Source organism: Malurus melanocephalus, unplaced genomic scaffold, assembly GCF_030028575.1.
Source record: "Malurus melanocephalus ecotype Western Australia unplaced genomic scaffold, MMel_1.1 scaffold_143, whole genome shotgun sequence".
NCBI classification, from domain to species: domain Eukaryota; kingdom Metazoa; phylum Chordata; class Aves; order Passeriformes; family Maluridae; genus Malurus; species Malurus melanocephalus.
The window spans coordinates 401400-421056 of record NW_026623375.1 but is presented as its reverse complement, the minus strand read 5'-3'; the positions used below and the strand labels follow the sequence as shown (position 1 = coordinate 421056).

The following is a 19657-nucleotide window of genomic DNA, read 5'->3' as shown; positions in this document are numbered from 1 at the left end:
GGGGCGGCCGGGCGGCGGCTGACACCATGTGCGCCCGGTGCCCGGGGCGAGGAGCGGGGAGCAGCCATGTCCCCCCCCGCCCAGGCGGGGGTGCCGGGCGGGCGCGGCTCTAAGGGGCCCCCGGCGCGGAAGCTCCTCTGCATGTGCAGCCTCTCCCTCTGCCTCACCTACCTGTGCTACAGCCTGATGGGGGGCACCGGTCCGGCCGCCCTGCGCTCCCCCGCCGCGCTCCCTGGCACGGCGGTCCCCGGGGCCCCGCGTTCCCCCGCCGCCTTCCCCGTCACGATGGCCCCGCGCTCCCCCGCCAGCCCCCCGGGCAGCCCCGCCGGAGCCCCGGCCCCCTCAGCCGCTCCGCCGCGGGCCTCCAACGGCAGCCGGGAAGGGGCGGCGGACACCTGGCTGCGGACGCAGTTGGCCCCCGGGGAGGTGATCACGGCACAGAGCGGAGCCTTCGAAAGGGACCCGCAGGAGTCGAGCACTACGGACGAGGAGCTGAGCCGGGCCGGCAGCCCGGGCAGCCGCGGCGGCGGCGGCAGCACCACCAGCACCACGCCGGACTACGGGGAGAAGCGGCTGCCGCAAGCCCTCATCATCGGGGTGAAGAAGGGGGGGACGAGGGCTCTGCTGGAGGCCATCCGGGCGCACCCCGACGTGCGGGCCGTGGGCACCGAGCCCCACTTCTTCGACAGGAACTACGAGAAGGGGCTGGAGTGGTACAGGTGAGGGCGGGGGACTGCGGGAGCGAGACGCGGCGGAGCGGGGGGAGGAATGCGCGTCCGTGCGAGGCGGGGGAAGCTCCTGTGTGATCCCGGGGGTCCCCTGTTTCCCTTCGGTGGGACCCGGGCAGGAGGCGCGGGCTCCGGGACCCCCGCATGCCTCCGCGGGGACGCGGCGGTGCGGAGCCGGAGAGCCGAGCCGCCGTGCCGGGGAAGGCGGGAGGTCGCCGGGGGCCCCGCCTGGCAGCGGTGGTGATTGAAAACGCGGTGTTCTGGTGGGAAGGCAGGAAATCTGTAATAACATCCCTCTCGGCTGCTCAGAGTGCGTGAGCAGATCGTAGCAGCTCATCTGTGTACTTGGTGTAAAATGCACCTAAATAGGTCGGTAATTAATAATTACTGAAATAAACAAGATCGCGAGTTGTTCCAGGTGCTGCTAGGGCTGAAGGACTGAAAGGATGCTGCTGCTTTCGTGCGAGCACAGGCTTCTCTTCACAAATAAGGTTTACTCTTTATTCAACAAGTTCCACGTCAGGAAGTTTTTTCCATTGACAAGATCTAATTCTGTTTGTGAACGAGTCTGTTGTCTGATGTTGGGTAGTATCTTAAAGGAATTTTATGCTAAAAGTCCTGATTATTAGGAAACACTGGACTGCAGTAAGGAAGTGTTAAATGTCTTGGCAGGTTTAGCAAATCAGTGGCTTGTGGTAGCTCAATGTTTCTCTCTTTAAAAATCTGTGAGCAGAATGCAGCGCATCCACATTTAAGTGGAACTTTAAAATTYCCAGTAGCTCTGTAGTTCAAACCAAACCATATTGATTCTTGATAAGAAGTGGTATGGGTTGAACTGGTGAAGTTTGTTATGTTTATTTGCTCTGAAAATGAAGCTAAAAATGAGAAGTAGCAGATTAGTTACTGCCTGGATTCTCTGGTCACTGTTTATTGAAATAGAGTGCATAGTCTTTGTGTCAGGMTTATTTAAATGTGAGAAAGTCCAGGCAGTCTTCTGTGGGGATTGTAGAAGCAAAGTCTTCATAAACATTTGGTGTAGCATCTGCTTGGCTGTGGTGAGATGCTGTGGCATTTTCTGGAGGGATTTCAAGAAGGTGTACATCAGCACTGAGAAAGTGAGGTTGTCCCTGAGAGTGTTTTTAGTGTGCTGCTCTGATAGGGGGAAGAAATAAAGGACTGGCTGTGTTTATTGTATTTATAGATATGACTTCAGACACAGTATTTTACTGTGCTGAATTTTACTGTAGGAAAGGCTTACCTTGAAAAATAAGTTTAGAAAACTTGCTAGAAGATGATACAAAGTGGCATATAAAAAAAGTTTGGTTTTATTCAAAACAGGCAGAAGAAGATCAAGCACTGAATATGGTGAGCAGCTGCTTTTTCATCTTTAAAGTCATGCTACTAGAAAAGGGCTAGTGAGTGGGTGTAACTCCTCTCGTGGAGTAAGAGGCACACAGGTTTTCATTTCCAGAATGCAGTTTGATATTTTCTGTCTCTAGTGTGTGCAGCTCATTTCTAGCCCTGGAGCTCTGCTGCTCAGGGGAAGAGGTGGGAGAAGAGGTGGGGCAGAGCAGGTGTGTGAGGGTCTGGGCAGAGCAGGCTGTGGAATGGATGCTCTGAGCAGAGGAGAAAGAAATGACACTGCTGCTCTGTTGCCATTGCAGCCCTGGCTRCCTGACCTACAGTTATCTTCACACCCACCTAATCCAAACGTGTGCTTCTCTCCTCCTCCTTCCAAGAGTGTTCAGCCTCACAGGGACAGGACACTGCTGGTAGGCTGCGCCTCAGCAGCAGCCACAACTTCCCTGGTGCTGTACTGGTGCCAGGCTGTCGTCACAGACCGGCTTGGTGCCATACAAACACAAACCAAAAGCAGAACGGGGAAAGATCACTGTCCATGCCAGCTGTTTCTTCCTGACCTTCTCTGAGTTTACCTGAGTGAGTGCACCAGGGATACTGACAGCTCACAGCTGTGTCCCAGGTAGAGTAATTGGAGGTTTTTTCTATCCATGGAAATGTCAATATTATTTCAGCAAAGAAGCAACTTTTTAAATTTTTACCAGCATCTCCTTATGGTGACTTCTGTATTACAAACAGTGAGCTTTTAACACTGTCAAGCTTCTCACATAGTAAAGTAAGGGATGGCAGACCTTCAGGGTTCCTTGCTTTGTTGTTTAGCCCTGAAGAGCTGGAGGAAAGGGAAATTCCTTCCTCACCTTGTTTTTCTGCACCTGTAAAATGGAGATGGCACCGGGGCATTGCCATTTCTTTGTGTGTGCCCCATGCCATATTACCCATGTATTTGCTGCCTTGAGATTGAAAAGTCCTAAATGCTCTGGGTCTCTGGTCCAGGGTCTCTGTTGGGACTGTCTCAAAGGCTGGAGTTTCTGCAGACACTGGGCCAGGGGATGCCAGCTCTGTGCTGCTGGGGRCAGGGTGGCATGTCGGGATGGCAGTTCCACACTGCCTGCTCTGTTTTCCTGGTAACCTGCAGGGAAAGCTGACAGGTTTGTATGCTGTCTGATGTCTTTCTTTAACTCAGTGGCCAAAGTTCATGTGGCAGTTACAAACAGAGGTCTTCCCACACACGTACTGGTGCAAACCGGGACAAGGTTAGTTTGTGTTATGCTACCAGAATTTTTTGTGTGGTTGCAGTTTGTGATTCCATCCATCCTAATGCTGGGCTGTCTGAAGGACAGGTTTTATCATACAGCTTTCTTTAAATGGCATCCAATCTCCCTCTGCTGCTCCTTTGTTAGGTTGTTGTTTTTAACTTGCTCCTTCCTTCCCCAGGATATGCCATCCTTCCCTGCAGGAGCTGTTGATTTTTAGCCAGAGTCCAAGTGCTCCTCTGCTCCCTCACATGCCCAGGCACAGAGTGATGYCTGTRTGTCCCCTGTGGCCAGGCTGGACTGCAGGCATTTGCTCTCCAGTGTGATGCTCATGCCTCAGTAGGCATGTCCTATGCCGTGAGCTCTGCCCTGAGCTATCCTGCATTTGGAAAAGCACTGAAAGCATTCCTGACAGCACAAAAAGGATGGCAAAATGACAGAGAGACCTCTGAGGCCAGGGAATGGAGTTTACATCCACAAATGCTCATTACAAGTACAGACAGACACAGCATCTTGGGACATGCCTGAGTTCCCAGGTGAGGATCAAGGGGACACAAACATGAAGGGATGTTGTGGATAATGGGAACTGCAAACTGCCCGCAGTGTCCAGCACCTGGACAGGTTTGTCCCCTTGTGSTGCTGGGGGCCCTGGTTTGGTCTCAGAGAGGAGAGAACCCAGGGATCTGGGCAGGGGACCCCTGGAGTCAGTGTGGTCCCAGTGACTTTGTGTGACTGCAGGAGGAAGAGGAGGTCAYCCTGTCTGACACTGCACAGTGACCACACTGCCCTGCACTAGCATTGGGTGGGTGATGGGCCGGGTTAACCTGTGCAGATGSCAACATCTTGGAATGCTTGGAATTGCTGGCAACGGGGTTTGGAAGAGAAATGCTGCAGGTGGCTGTTTGAAAGGAGTGTGGACTCCGAGCACCAGCATGGGAGGCTTAAGTTGTATCTTTCTGCAGGTGTGAATGACSAGGAGACTTCATCACTTGGGCATCTCTGAGGTTCTCTGAGCTGAGTGGAACAGCCCAGTGCTCCCAGTCCACTATCCCCAACTGCCTGCAGGCTCAGCACAGTGAGGGGGTTCAGTTGTGTCACCTTAYGCTTTCAAGGCTACTGTCTTGACATCCTGCCTTTAGCAGGAACACTGGGGATTTGTAACAGTATTTAGAAAACAAACTTTTTGTGTGTTTCAACATGAATATGATTTCCATAATGCAAAGAGAACACCTGATAGTTGTGAGTTGAAATTTAGGAGTTTTAAGGTTCGCTGACTGGAAGAGTTAATTCTGTGTGTACACGCATATTGCTTTACTCCTTGCTTCCTCTTCAATGAAACCCTCATGGAGAGGCTGCAGCCGTATCTGTGATTAGATCACATTCCCCTCCCTGCCCTGGGTCTCCAGTGCTGAGCACTTGGACAGGGCGTAGCTGTGTGTGTGGAGTGGCCCTGCTGCGGGAGCAATCACCATGACAGGCTTGCATGTCTAATGCTATTTGCACCGCCTGTCTGAGTTTTTTGGAGTGTTCTCCCRAGCAGTCAGGCCTGTGTGTTATTTGGTGAGCTGCTGCCCTCATACAAATAATGAATAATGCCATGACAGGGAGCTCTCCTCTCGGTAATAAACACGTGCTCACGAGTCAGTGGTTCCCCAGAGCCACTGGCTGTGGCTCCAGACACGGCAATCCCAGTCACATCCCTGTGGACACTCAGTTTGTCTGTATGGGGGAAATGGCTGTTGTGTGTGGTTACTGCTGCCATGAACTCTGCTCCCCATGGGGCCATCTCATCTCCCTTTCTGTGTTGACCTGGACGCTGGGGCATTGGGATCATTCCTGCRTGCACAGGGATGATCCAACCTTGGAGCACCCGGSTTTTGCTGCCAYRGCTGCTGGCAGGAATTGTGTCCAGGGATTTATGGGAGGACCCCTCTTCATCTGGSCAGCAATAGCTTGGGGCCATTTCAGCCTCATCCCACACAGTGTCACCTCGCTGTGAGCTGTACCTCGCTGTGAGCTGTAATTGTGTTGCTGGGTAATGCCTGTGCTGTTCTGATCAGCTCAGCGTATTCAGGAAATCAAACCCCTTCCATCAGCACTGTGAGCCCGTGCTGATGGCACTGTGGGAACACYTACAATGGGCAGAAGGACTGGGGTCTGCTGCTGCCCACAGGCACTGCTGCAGAGTCTGGGAACTGCTGTGTTTTTCTGCAAAAGGCCCTCCCAGCGTTGCACCCACTTCACTTCTGGTAACTTAGGGGAAGTGTATTGATTTTGTTTTGGGCCCTGCTGTGAGTTGGCTTTTGCTGAAATATAGTGACTCAGCTGCCTCCCTCCTCTGTGGATCCAATGTACTGGACTTTGCTGACACCAGGATCGGCTCTGGGCTGGGGACTGTGAGCAGGGGTCAGGCTCTGTGCTGGTTTGCCCCGGTGTTTCTCATCTGTGGACAGAAGAGAGGCCACTCCAGCAGCTGGTATGGATTTTCTCTGGCACTCAGAGTGACTGCAGTGAATCTGCTGTGTGCCAGAGCTGGGGGTCTCCTGGCTCTGCCCCCACCTTTGGTGCTGGGCCAGGGGAACCCACCCTGCACCCTTCCTGGGCAACAGTTGTCACCCCCCTTTCTGCTGTTTCAGCTCAAGRAATGGGATGAAGGAACGAATTAGGTCTCTTTGCAGTGTGTTATCACCTGATAATGGTTATCCACAGGCTGCTCAGTTGTAGCYATGGGAATGGCAGCTGCTCTCAGCACCTGCAGCCCCTATGCACTGAGCTGGCTCTTCCTGCAAAGAGAGTGAGAGAAGTGCCAGGGCCAACACACTGGCAGGAGGGCTCTGGAGCACCTGCTCCTGCAGGGCTTGTCACCACTTCTGCCTCCATGTGAAAMGTATCTGTAGTTTACTGTGGGCACTTTCAACTGAAGTACTGAAAAAAGGGTGAGAGCAAGAGGGGGAGGCAGCAGGGTGCTCTCTGTGCGCCTTGGCAGCCTCCAGGCACCAGCCCCACTCTGCCCTGGCAGGGAGGTGTTTGGCCCTGTCCCCTCAGAATGGTGGAAGGAGTGACCAGGGCCACATCCCAGTGCCTGCCCATCAGGGTCCTGCCCAATTCTCTCAGAATGSTGGAAGGAGTGACCAGGGCCACATCCCAGTKCCTGCCCATYGGGGTCCTGCCCTGCTCCCACTCTGATCCCAATGTGTGTGTGGAGCCTGTGAACAGCAGCAGCCACACAGCTCCCTTGGGAGAATTATGGACACAGGGCTCAGCACACCASCCATGCATGTTTGAGATGCCTCTTCCAATGATTGTTGGAGCATCCTTTGGAGCACATGTCACCAGCCCTGAAATCATTGAACTGTTGTGCTGTAGTCTCAAGAACATCCTTTCTCTAAGGTTTTACTCAATAACCCACTTTGTCAASGCTGGTGTTTTGCTGCTAATGGTTTAAGTGTTGTTTATGAGCTTTGCTCTCCGTGAGCGCAGTACTGCTCGTGCGTGTAGTTGAAGAAAACTCGAAAATAGTGTTTAAAGGGGAGTAATAGCCCCTTGGAGAAGCAAAAGGGGAAGTGTGGGGTGGTCACATTCTCTGGTTTAAATTATGTACCTGACCCCTGCTTGCTCCCTGGCTCAGCGAGGCTCTCTCCCATCAGYGCAGAGCCCAGACTGGCAGAGAAGGAACAACAGCTTCTCAAAGAAAGTTATGGGCAAAGGCTTTAGATTTTCAAAGTCAAAATTCCAACACAAATTTGTGACACCTTGTATCGACAAAGGTCAGAGTCTTTTTCTTTTCACGGTTTTCTTTTTCTTTTCATGGTTTTCTTTTATTCTTCTTGTCATGGGGAGTCCTTTTCTCTGAGTCATTATTTCGTGCACTACAGCAGAAATTTTATTGCTTTGGGGGCTGGACTGGCTCATGTGGGACATTTCTCACTGCTCAGAGTGTGATACACAGAGGTAATTTCTTTCAAATGATTTTTTTCTTGATGTGGTTTCAATGAATTGCCAAGGGTATGAGGGTATGAGCATGAATGAGTGACTGAAAGGTTTGTATGGAGTCCAGGTGAGGAACCTGCATGATCAAACTTCCCAGAGCATCCAGCGTAGGTATTTTAATTTCACTGTAATGTGCATGAGAGCAGCAATTAATTTTAGCCTTTATATCCACTTTTTAGTAAATATTATTTAGGGTTTTAAGTGGTTTAAATTGGTCTCCCATATATTTGAAAACATTTAAAGGAATCCCCAGAATTATACCCCAGAATTWTAAGAGTCTTTTCAATCACAGTGAGAAATTCCTGTTTAGATCAAAGGTGCTCTCTGGAGCATGGGGGGGAGTGGCTGGGCAGGACTCAGCCCTGACCCTGCCAGGAGCAGCTCCTGTCCCTGGGCATGGCCAAGCTGCTGCCCAGACCCTGCTCCACACATGATGGCGTGTGGGCACTGCTCCCCTCATTTGTTATTTAGGAAGCTGCTGTTTCCATGCTGAATGAGAGTGTTAAAAGCTGACTGTAGAAGGCTGGGGAAAAGATTTATACTCATGAAAAGGAAGAAGAAAGAAGCCAAAAAAATACCCCCCAAAGAACTCCTCCCATTTCCCTCCCCAATGTTAACACACCAATTTAGTAAATGTTGCAAGGCACAGTATTTCCCCCCTTGTCATATTATACATCCAGGCATCAAGGATGGATCATAAACTTGCTCTTTATGGCTTTAACATTTCAATTGCTAGTCACATTTTATGTAAATGGAGGTATTTACCTTGACAAGCTCTCCTGTGAAGTACAGTACTTCTTTACAGAATATATTTGGCAATATAAACAGGCCAAATGCTGAGGGTGGATGCAAAATTCACAATTGATTTTTACAGCTAAGTAGGATCCTCCCAAAATATACTGGCTGTTGTCTGCTCCAATCTTGTCAGTGCTTGGAGAAACTGAGGCAGGGGGACCTGGGGGAAGAGGAAATAGCAAAGGGACATCAGTTACAGCCACCGACCTACTAAATAGAACTAGCTTTGGATAAAAATAACTCCACCTGCCAGACTTTATTTTGTATTACAGAGATTGCTGTAACACATTTCAAGCCAAAATCTGATTTCCATTCCCTTCAGAGCCAGGCTGGACTGGACTTGGCCCCCTCCTTTATTAGCAGTAATCATTTTGGATCCGAGCAGAGCAGTGCTGCTGTGGCAGCCCAGATCTGCAGTTCTCCTTTGTTTTAGAGTATATTTTTCTTCATCTTGCATTGAGATGAGTACAGTGATATATTTAGTATTAATGTTCATCCACACCKGCAAATAACTTTATTTCAGCCTCATCTGTGCCCTTTCTGTATTTGCTCTTGATGGGCACTCATATAATTATGCTGAGCTGTGAGCACACTCATGGGAAGCTGATGTCAGCATCAGGGCTGGACATTAAAACGTTAAAACGTGGTTGGATTCAGTGGCTGACAGCAGGAGCTGCAGCCCCCAGCCGAGGGGAGACAAACCCACCCAACTCTGCCATGCCAGCATGGGGAGCTATGCCAACCCCACAGGATTTTAGGCTCCTCSAGGTGCATCTGTGCCTGGGGAGGCTCAGCTGCTCCCTCATTCAGGGCTCACCCCTGAGCCCCAGACATGTGGGCAGGGGTCACCTCCCAACTCAGCCCTGGGTGGACAGTGCTGTGTCACCTGTGCAGGTGACAAACTGTCAGTTGCTTGGCTCTGGTCTTGCTTTTTCAACAACAAACTGGTCTTTTCCATCCAAAGTTCTGACTCAAGAAATGCTGGTGGCAGACCATGGACCCTAAAGTCATTTCTGCTGGAGGTCTTTAATTGACAATTGGTTCATCCTCCCTTAGTCTGTTCCCTGAGGAGCACCAGCAGGGATCCCACAGTGCTGCTCCCCTGCACTGTCAGTGCTCACACTTTCAAGCTCATTTCAGGGCTCTCTTTGTACCCTTTTAATTCCCAAATTGCCAGTCACCACCTCTGCTCTATGCTCTGTGGTTCTGGGGCCTGCAGAGCCAAGGGCTGCACTGAGGGACAACGGTACCTCAGGAAAGGGCACTGGGTACCCTAAGAAAGGGCTTTGCCTCCTCTGCATGAGCTGTTCACCTTGCACAGAAAGGGRATCCACAGACAGGCATGAACTGAGGGGCTCCAGGGTGCTATGCCGTGTAGTGGAGATGGTGATTTTGCAGCATGAGGGAGGATGTTGGGGCCATGAGTGGGGCTGGTGCTGAGCTGTGCCACAGACAAGAGGGCATTCTACCTGCCTGGAGCCCRGCTGTGAAGGCATGGCACTCAGCAGTGTTCGTGCTCTCTGTCTTTGTTCATGGCTTCCATAGAGAAATGGAGTACCTGGCCAAATGAACACAATTTAGGGCACCCAGGCTGTTGTAACCATGTACATAACCCCCAGGAGCTGTGTCTGGTGGGGAAAACCCCAAAGGAGCTGGTGAAATGTGGAGGGGCAGAGACCCCYGAGCTGCACAGCCCCTGAGACGGGRTTGTTGTTGTTTGTGTTGCTCATCCTGCACTGCCAATGTGAGGAACAGGGTGCAGGAGCTCCGTTGCTGGGTCTGCTGCACACGTCAGGATCTGGAATGATAACAGCTCCTTACTCAGCTCAAAATCCTCTAGAAACCCCCCCAAAARTCGAAGCRCTGTGGAAAAATGCCTGAGGCAACAACTTCATTGGTAAACTAAAGCATCTTCCTGAGAATTTCATAGACCCAGCAAATCATAATGCAATTTCCTATGCAAAAAGGSTTTATCTCTATCTAAATATTATTCTGCATCGTTACTCATTGTAGGGAAGTTATTGCTCTCCTAGGTTAACTGATTGAACTTTGGAAATAGAGCTGCAAGCTTATTGTACAGACGGGAGCTTGACTTTTATTGCTCCTAAATTGTAGTGATACTGTTAGATGTGAGTAAAATATACACTCCATTAGAAAATATTAAAGTTTGGTACCACTTTAGAATTAAAAAAGATTAAAAGAAGCATTTCTGCAGTCCAGCCCACCATGAAATTGAAGTCTGTTTGGTATGTGAAATGTGTAATACAAATAGYCTAACAATTAATGACAAAGGAAGAGCTGAGATGGATTTATGGCTSAAACCACCCCGGATTTCACAAGGCTGGAGTGGCAGCAAGGGAAATGTGTTATTAGATCATTAGAGGCTTTTCTGCTAGAGCCACTGTTGCTAAAGTTACAGCAAGGTGTTTTATTATTACTCTGTTCCCACAAAATACTGTGAAGCACTCTCGTCTTGGGATATGGTTGTCTCAGTGGGAGGCGATCCATGGCTCTGCTGCAGACGGGTTCCTTTGGAAAACCCGATCAGGAACTCAGCCATTTTTTTTTGCAGTAGGCAATGGTGAAGTGTTTTCCCATGGCCAGGCTGCAGCAGGGTGATAGATGGGGAGGGTCTCTGGCTGGTGAGGGCACCGCAGTGGGGGCATCTCCTGCTGCCCAGTTCAGGGTCCTTCTCCGGGGTGCTCTGGCAATGTGCTGCTCGACGCAGCTCCCATGACCCCTATTAACCTTTTCTAATGTTTGGAGTTTGTGGCAGGCAGAGGTGAGCCTGAAGCTCTTTGCTGTGCCCAGAGGGTAAGGATTTGGGATGCGGATGTAGGCAGGAAGGGAGGGGTTCTGCAGGATTTCACCTGTTCCTCCATCTTCCAGTGAACCTGGGGAGGGCTGAGCCCCCCGTTACCCCAAGGCTGGGGACAAAACTCTCATCCTGCAGCACTGCTGCTGTTGTTGGGGAGGGTCTCAGCTGCAGCCCTTCCCCTCCTATGTGTTGCTGTCAGTGTCCAGGAGGGACCCAGGCACTGTGTTCCCCCACTGGCACACCCAGGCAGTTGTGTTGTGCCTTGGGCTCTCAGGCTGGGGAAAGCAGATTGAGGTAGGACAGGTATTTTGGATGCCTTTGGGGTGCAGGTTCGGGRCCTGTGGTGCCAGGTGAACATTGTATGGCCCTTGGGAATATAATATAATCTGCATTTCTAATCCAGCTCTCTCACCTTGCACTTCAGATGAGAGTCATCTTSCACAGGTGCCTCTGTGCTGGAGCATACAGCACAGGATACATATCTCCTTCTTCATTAACGGGATTTATATCCTTGGTATTCCTTGCTGGATGACTTGGTAYTGTAATGAAGAACATGAGTGCTGCYTTAATTAAAATGTAACCCCCCACGTGAATAAATATGCTACCACTGAAAATTAAAGTTCACAGTAAACTGAGTTTAAAAGCTTGTGGCAGGTGTAACCTGCGGCATGTGAAAGGGGAGGTGATTTAGGGTGAAGTGCCCAGCCACGCAGGACTGCACTGAGCCCAGGGCAAGGACTGAGGTCAGAGCTGCCTTTGCAGTCCTTTGTGCCACCTTTGCAGCTGCCTGCCCAACATCCTGGCACTGGGAGCACCACAACTGTCCCAGGGCTGCGCGCTACTGTCACCTGCCCTGTGCTCAGCACTGGTGGGAATCTGCACCAGTCCCAGTGCTCACTCCCGGGATATTCTGTTTTGCCAGGGAAGTGCAAAGCAGCTTAATGAACTAGAGAATTTGTTCCATAGTATTACTAAAAAGAAAAAAAAAAAACTTGTAAATGCAAACATTCCAAGCCTGTCTCCAAGCTGTGCGTGCATTGCCATTGGCAGTATGATCAGTTATGAAGATATTTTGCATTCAAGGATTTGCAGTTTCTAGGTCCATGAATATTCAGGCTCCAGCTCGCCCTTTCTGTCTCTGCTCCACACCTACCCTTTCCATTCCTTTGCTCCTTTTTTTTTCAGTGGATTCAATTAGTTCTATTTGCTGCTTTAGCAATAAAACAATTCCCTCTGTGGCATTAAAATGAGTTTCTTTCATTATTTCATTTGGCTTCTTGTTATATGTGGAAGGAAGGTAGGGAGCTGTGCTCTATGCCCCAGCTCACAGGGGCTGCCAAACCCTGGAGGACACGAGATGTACTTGGGGCAGCATTAGGAATTAATGAAGGGCATTGCTGGCGCAGAGCCGCAGGAGCTGCGCTGACAGAGCYGCGTTCAGAGCCACCAGGAAAATCTGACCGGTCCCAGAGACCTTCAGTAGGACTTTRGCACCTTTGTCACTGCAGCCTTCAATGCTCTGTGCTCCTGACCATACTTGAGCTGGGTCTGGTCAGTCCCCACACAGCCTTTGCATTACCTGTTGGTAAAGAAATGCAGGAACTGAGCCCCTGTTTGGCTTYGATAAGGCACAAGTCAACCCGAGCTCCATTAACCATCCATTAAACCAGCAGATCAGTTTGTGGAAGCAGCGTGGCTRCTGCGTGGCAGCAGGGACTGAAGCTGGTCAAGGGTCTTGGTCCCCTTTCCTCCCTMAGCAGAGCCAAGTGCAGTGTGAGGAAAGCACAGAGGCACTGTGAGAGCCAGGACAGCAGTGATCATGTGGGCAGGGTGTACAAAGAATTACACGTAGTACCAGAACACTCTCATCAGGCTGCTCTTGGAGCGCCCTTTTTGGGGGGCTGCAGTGTTGTTGGGAGTGTGTAGTGYGGACAGACCCATAAATCATTCGTTTCACACCATGCTAGACGCAAATCCTATTAGTGCACTGAGGAGCATCTTAGTACAGAAAAGAAAAAGGCAAGATAGAAAGAGGAAACAAGATTTAAATCTAATTGCTTTTCTGCCTGTGTTTCACCACTGTTTGGCTGGGACACGATGAAACACAGCGGAGGAGAGCCAACACAGGCAGGAGTGGGAGCCACTGGTGTTCCTGCTCTGCTGCCCCGGGCAGCTGACACAGGTGTTGAAGGTCAATGAGAGGAGAGAGATGTGGCTTTGTATATTTAAAATTATTTTTTTTCATTACTTTTCCTCTTCTTTCTGTGACTGGGGAAGGTTAAAGCAGTTGTGCTGATTTCAATTCCTTTTTTCATTCTGAGATTAAATCTGGAACCAAATAAGAATTCCAGGCTGGTAGAGGGGCTGCAGACCCAAGGGTCTGACAAGCARCCAAATTTTTGGAAAAAGAGGTTTGTGCCTTTCCTCTCCCCACAGAAACACCTGAGCCCCTCTGCAGCAGAAAGTGAGTGACCACTGGTGCTGGATACCTCCAGATGGAACTGCAGAATCAGGCAGGATGGGTGGCTRCCAGTAGGATGGGTTAATGACAGCAGGTTTCAGAGGGGAAAAGTAAAGGAGCTGAAAAAGGAAAGGTGTCTATTTAGGATGGAAAGCCATTTTAAAAGGAAGCAAAATTAGAGTGTGCASTAGGGTAAGCAGGACTGCAAAGTTCTGTAATTAATCACACCATTGGAACTTGTAAAGGAAATAAATGTGATAAAAGGATTTGCCTGAACAGATTAGAGGCAAATTAGAAAAAAAAAAAGGTGGGGTCATCATGGCCTTGGGAACTGCGCTCTTCAGAAATCTTCAATCATCCTCACAATCAATTCTGCGTTTCTTTAATAGCACTGTCTTGGATTAAACACCACCTGCATCCAGACATTAAATGAAGTATTGAGTATTTGTCTCTCAACAATACAGTTGGAAATTGTTTATTTCCCTAGTTGTCTTTTGCAATGTATTTCAGTGCTGTAATCCAAGCTGAAATCCAAGCTACCCGAGGTGCCCAGCGCTTGCTCCTGCTRGCTCCCGCCCCGAGGTTCTGCAGCATTGGGAGGGTTTTCTCATAAACCGCTTGTTTGTTTGTGCAGACAATTACACCAGCTTTACTATACAACAGTGTGTTTCTCTGCAGCAAACAATCTGCTTTATGGGTTTTCCTAGGAAAATATCAGCTACTATGCTCACTAATATGATTCAATTGTGTTGTGTTATCTGACCTTTAAGGAACTTGCAATCTATAATGACATGGTTCTACAGCAGAGCCACTAGTAAAAGCCCTGGCTCCTGGGGAATTCCGGCAGCAAATAAGTGAAGCCMGGCTATGGAAGGAATAACAAGGCACTTTAACCCCTCGGCTGCTGGCCTGGGGCGGGGTGGGTCGCTGTAGGGATGTGTGTGTGGGGAGCTGGAGGTGGGAGCGCATCTCTGTGTATCCCATCCAGGAGCACGCAGAGCTGGCGCCTCTCGCCGCTCTCTCCAGAAGCACGGTGGGACACAGGGGACAGGGAGGGGACCCGCTGTGGGCCGGCAGAGTGGTGCTGTTGGCTGTGCCCAGCAGGCAATGGTGGGTCACCTGTACCCCAGTGCCCGTGCGCGGCGCTTGGCAGCGGGGCGATGCAGGCTGTGCACTGCCGCCGTGTGCCGGTGCCACGGAAATGATTAATRCTGCTATCATTGCCGCCCACCCACCGCTCCCGTCTGTCCACTCCACTCCACTCCGGGCACCCTGCCACATGCGGAGGCACCGCCGAGCTCCGCTACAGATGAGGGACCCCATGTGTGTTCCCTTGCCCTGCTGGTGGCRTGGGGGTCACTGCCAGTGCTGGCTCCAGGCTGCCTCTGCAGAGCGTGGGACTGTTCTGATCTGGCACAGCATGAGCTCTGGCCCTCCCTGCTCCCTTCTGGTCTGCCAAGGTCCCAGGGGGCACAGCACTGCACCCATTGACCCCATGGCACAGTGGAAGCCAAACTGTTATGTGCCCCCATCATCTCTTAGCTCTGTCTGTTCTCTCACTTGGAATTTATCTGCAAGGTGTTAGGGGAGGTCTGCAGGTCTTGGTCTCAACCAAGACTGGAGTGACGCCTGGTTTGTAGGTCAGATAGCCTTGTTTTCTCGGGAAGGGATATGCCACACAGCAGCTCATGCTGCWGGTCCCTCCCTGCATCTCTCCCAGCATAGGGAGGACCTCAGGTAGAGCAGGACACGGAGCTGTTGAGGAGGCTATGGGAAGCTTCAGGGTGTATATCCACTGTGCTCTGTTTGGCTGCATTGTCAGCCCATTAATCACTGTCTGATCCCTCTGATTGCTTCTGTCTGACCCCCCTCTATGTCTGGGATGCTTTACCTAAGAGGCATTTCAGGGATTTTATTCCACTGAGTGAAAGATGGGGACAGTCGGGAATCTGTTAGACCCAGGAAWCTGGCAAGACATGGGGAAATTGAGATGAGAAACACTTCAGAGTTTCACAGARTCACAGAGTAATTTGGATTGGAAAGGACCTTAAAGATCATCCAGTTCCAACCCTCTYCTACCCAGGTGCAGGKTGGKGTGGCTGGAGCACTTGCTGAGACCGAAAGACTGAGACCGAAAAATTTTGAAGGATTGGTTTATGAGAAGCTGAGGACAGCCTGTGCCAAGTTCTAGGCGCTGGATTTTAAGAAAGTTTCCTCAGTCTGCTGCATTGGCTTTTGGCAGAAATCTTTGYGAAACAACTTTTCCACTGAGGAACAGGAGATCAGAGAACTATTCCCTTTAACACTAGAGTGTGCATGAACTCGCAGGGATATCGTTTGAAGCTCTGCTACCCTTGTTAAAGGTCACTTTTTGATCCCATCAAATACCCTCTTTACCTGGAGATAAGATTTAAAAATGAAAGACGAAAGAGAAAGGGCTTAAGGAAGAAGGAGAAGYGGGAAGCTGGCTGAGCAGCCTGCGCCTGGCTGGCAGCAGGGGGGAGATTAAAGCGGGTGCTGGCACAGCCAGGAAAATGGCTCTGCAGGGTGGGGACGGAGAACAAACAGAGGGGCTGGGGCATCTGCAGGGCTGTGGGGCAGCCCCACGGCACATCTGGGGCGAGGAGCACTGACCACCTTGTGCTCCTGTGTCCCTTGCCCTGCCAGAACCTGCTGCTGCCATCTCCACGGTGCAGAGCAAGGAAACCGCGCTGGGCCAAGGTCGTGGCTGAGGTCAATAAATTATACATGACAATTAATCTTAGAAACCTGCGATTCGGGGGAGAAAGGCGAGGACACTGCGGATCCTGAGCCGGGCTGGCAGGCGGATGCCTTGGCTCCATGTCAGCCYGGGGAAGTCAGTGAAAAACAAGCCTGTGCTGGGATGCTGTGAGTCGCTGTGAGTCACTCAGCACGGCTGGCACACTCTTGGTGCCCTTCCCGGTGGGCACAGGGTGGTGGCTCTCACTGCCCAGGTTGGATGCTTGTTCCCACCACCCTGTGGAGTGGCTGGGCTCTAGTCTCAGGGTGCCCAACCCGTGGGAGCTACTCTGCCTTCATGCATGCCGTGAGCCTTCCATGCTGGGGCTTCAGCAATTGTTTTCCTGTTACAATCAATTCCCATTTGAGATGTTTTAAAATGTGTAACTGTCTCCTTGAGACTACAGCGTTCAGCAGGTGGTAACACTCAAAGCGGTTTTTTTTAATCTGTAGTAAGGATTTACAAAGGAAACCTTGACTTTTAGATTGATTTTTAAATAAGCATATATTTAGCTGTTAGTGCTTGAAGTACATATTGGATTATATTCTTCTGCAAACAGAATATTCTAATTGATCTTGCTAATAAATAATGAAAGCCAGCCCTGCTACATATAATTCAAGGTTACACTGCATTTATATCAGCAGCCCTGGGGAGTTCTTTAATGCTTAAAAGATAATTTCTTTTAAATAAAGTAAAAAATGTGGGTGGGGGGGTTGAGACTAAATGCTGAGCTTTTCTCTAGAATTTCCTTTCATTGTTTTCTAAACTATAGCTATCAAGTGTCACTGTTTGAGACCCCCCCCCTATACATATAAAGCTAAACCTAAAAGCCTTTCCCTCTCCCCTCAGGAGGAGCAGCAGCCAAGGGAGTGAAGCTCAGCCCTGGTTGCCTGGTGGGTGGGATGGGGCCAGGTCCCCCCTTCCCATGCTGTGTGTGGGTACAAGGAGCAATGCAAGTCCACAGGAACTCCTGGGAAGAGGGTGATGCTGCCACTGGGACGTGAGATCACCTGGAGGATCGATGTCGATGTTCAGCCTGGCTCAGATCAGCRCTGTGATGGGTCACTTGGCTGGGGCAAGAGCAGCTTCAAGGAGCCTGACAGGTTTGGGTCCTGCGGTCTCTGGGGACACAGAGCTGCCTCTGGGGCTGGGCTGTGAGCTGGGCATAACCATGGCAGTCACYCTGTGGCCCAGGATGAGCCAGGGACAGAACAGCTGCCTGTAGCTGGGGCACTCAGGGTGTGGGTTATTGTGGTTTGCAGATGTGGTGCAGATTCTCRGAGCGCAGAGCAGGCATTAATCACCCAGTGACATTGCAATTACCATAGCGGACAGGGCATTTATTTGGCATTTAAGTTGTAATTAGGGGAAGTAACTATTTCTTCCCCATTCACAGAAGGTGCAAGTTGSAGCTGGCCAGCTTTGACCTAGTGAGTTTGTGCAGCTCAGCTGCATTGGCTTTGCCTCGGGGCACAGAGCTCTTGTGTCCAGTGGAGGTGACCCCTGGTGTTACAGGGACATTCACAGCAGCTGTCCCCACTCCATACACAGCCTCTGTCTCTGCAGTGGTGGCAGCAGCCTGAGCAGTGGAGAGTTCAGGGCACCTTGGAAGTGATTGCAGCAGGTCACTAAGAGTCACACCATCCCCCTAGGGACCATGGCCAGGGACTGGGTACAGTACACTGTACAGTACAGTACAGGGTGTCCCTGTGTGTACAATATTGCTCCCTAATTCCTGCACTATTTCTCCAATCTAAAATGCCCTCAGCCCGAGGAGCAGGGTAGAGGCCAGCCAGGCACCCAGTGGGGACTGCCAAAGGATAAAGCTGTGTGGCTTTGCATGCTGCTGGCTGCTGGAGGGAGAGTGAGATCTCCAGGGCTGGGGCAATGTCCAACTGGCCAGTGGGTCAGGACTGAGTGGATGTAAAATGCTCCATTCTGTTCCACCTGTGATACCAGCAAAGCTCCTCATTCCTGAGTAAACCCTTGTATACCTTGTGGCTGGGACCTGCCACTACATTCCCCATTGGAGTAGGGCAGGGATCCATGGTGGCACGTGTGTCTGCTGACCCTCTGTCTGCCTTCCTGCTCGTGCTGCAAAAAGCCATTTGTTTGTGGAGTTGAGAGTAATGCAGGTGCAGGTCTCCGAGGCAAGAGGAGACATTCCTGTCTTCCTTTTCCCAAAGGCAGCTGGCAACCACTCTCCCACCAGCTGGAGTGACAACATGATCAGCCAGGAAAGGCAGCACAGTATTAAAGAGCTACTGACACCTCATGGGAAATGCACTTTAAAATATTTTATTTAGGTGTGTATCTGGATTTTTCTGCTTCACACCACAGAGTGCAGGCACTGTGCTGAATGGGCTCTCGTGGATCTCAGTGGGGAGGACAGGGACACAGAGCCGAGCCCATAGAGTATCTGGAACCCACATGCCATGTCCCATGCTCTGGAGCTGCYTCCTGTCCAGCACACCCAGCTGTGGGAGCAGACTGACATGGAGCTGCAGAGCCCCATGGGCTGTGTGGGTGAGTGTGCCAGAAGGGAGCAGAGAAATGGAGGGATGAGGACAGATGGACTCTGCTGGGCCTGGCCAGGATGGRGAGATGCTGTTAGTGGCTGTTTATTAGCAAAACTTCTCATGGTTTTGCCTTTTGTTTATACTAGGAAGTCATGATAAATATGGATATGAGTGCACAGGGAGATGGGATGGTTAATTAGAGTGGAGTCCTGGGAGTGGGATCTCCTGGGCTGTAATCACACCCTGAGGAGGGAGCCGGTCCTGTGGGGACCCCTGTGTGCTGCCAGGCTGTGGGGCTCGGGGCTATGGACTTCCCTCTCCATGGATCTAATTGTACCTGCCTCACAGGCTTGTTGTGTGAGTCRGAGTTAATTAATGCTCATAAAGCCACTCTGCATCTTTGGAGAAGAGCGAAGTATCATAGTTGCTGTTTTGATTTACTAGGCAATGCAATTAATTCAATTTCAGAGAGTTCTCAGTCAGCCAGCCCTTTGCAGCCACTGTGCTGTCCCTGTTTGCCCACTCACACAGACAGGTTCATGGAGAGCTGGCTCGTGATGTCTGCCAGGGARGAGACAGCAGCACCCTGTGTCTGCTCCTCCTGAGCACCTCTTCCCCCCTGCCCTGTCCCTGCTTCTTGAATCATCCCAGTTGTCACCCTTTGTCCTCTTAATGGCCTGATGTCATTGTGACCTGTGGCTCTGGTCACAGCAGCCACCAGTGATATCATGAACAGATGAAGAAAAAAAGTCATCCCATTTATCCTCAGCTGTTTACCTCGATGTGAGCTCTGCTGATGCCAATTCCTCCCCTCCAGATACAATGGTCTCTGATGACACCACACACTACAGCCCAAATTACTGGGAGCCCAGATGAAGGATGGGAATCCAAACTAGCCTTTGCTCTGGTGACAATCTCCTTTTTTCATGCTGCTTCTGGCCAGCWGATATGTGGGACCAGCTCTCTCTCAGGC

At 50.7% G+C, this 19657-nt stretch overlaps 1 protein-coding gene across 1 annotated transcript in view; it reads left to right on the top strand.

Annotated features, from left to right (window-relative positions):
• Positions 1-29: 29 nt before the first annotated feature.
• The window catches only part of LOC130576473 (heparan sulfate glucosamine 3-O-sulfotransferase 4-like), a 53754-nt gene continuing 34126 nt past the window's right edge, over positions 30-19657 (top strand). Inside the window, exon 1 of the mRNA XM_057371178.1 lies at positions 30-719. Coding sequence (XP_057227161.1) covers positions 67-719 — 653 coding nt within the window. The 5' untranslated portion in view covers positions 30-66. The remainder of the gene's footprint in view (positions 720-19657) is intronic.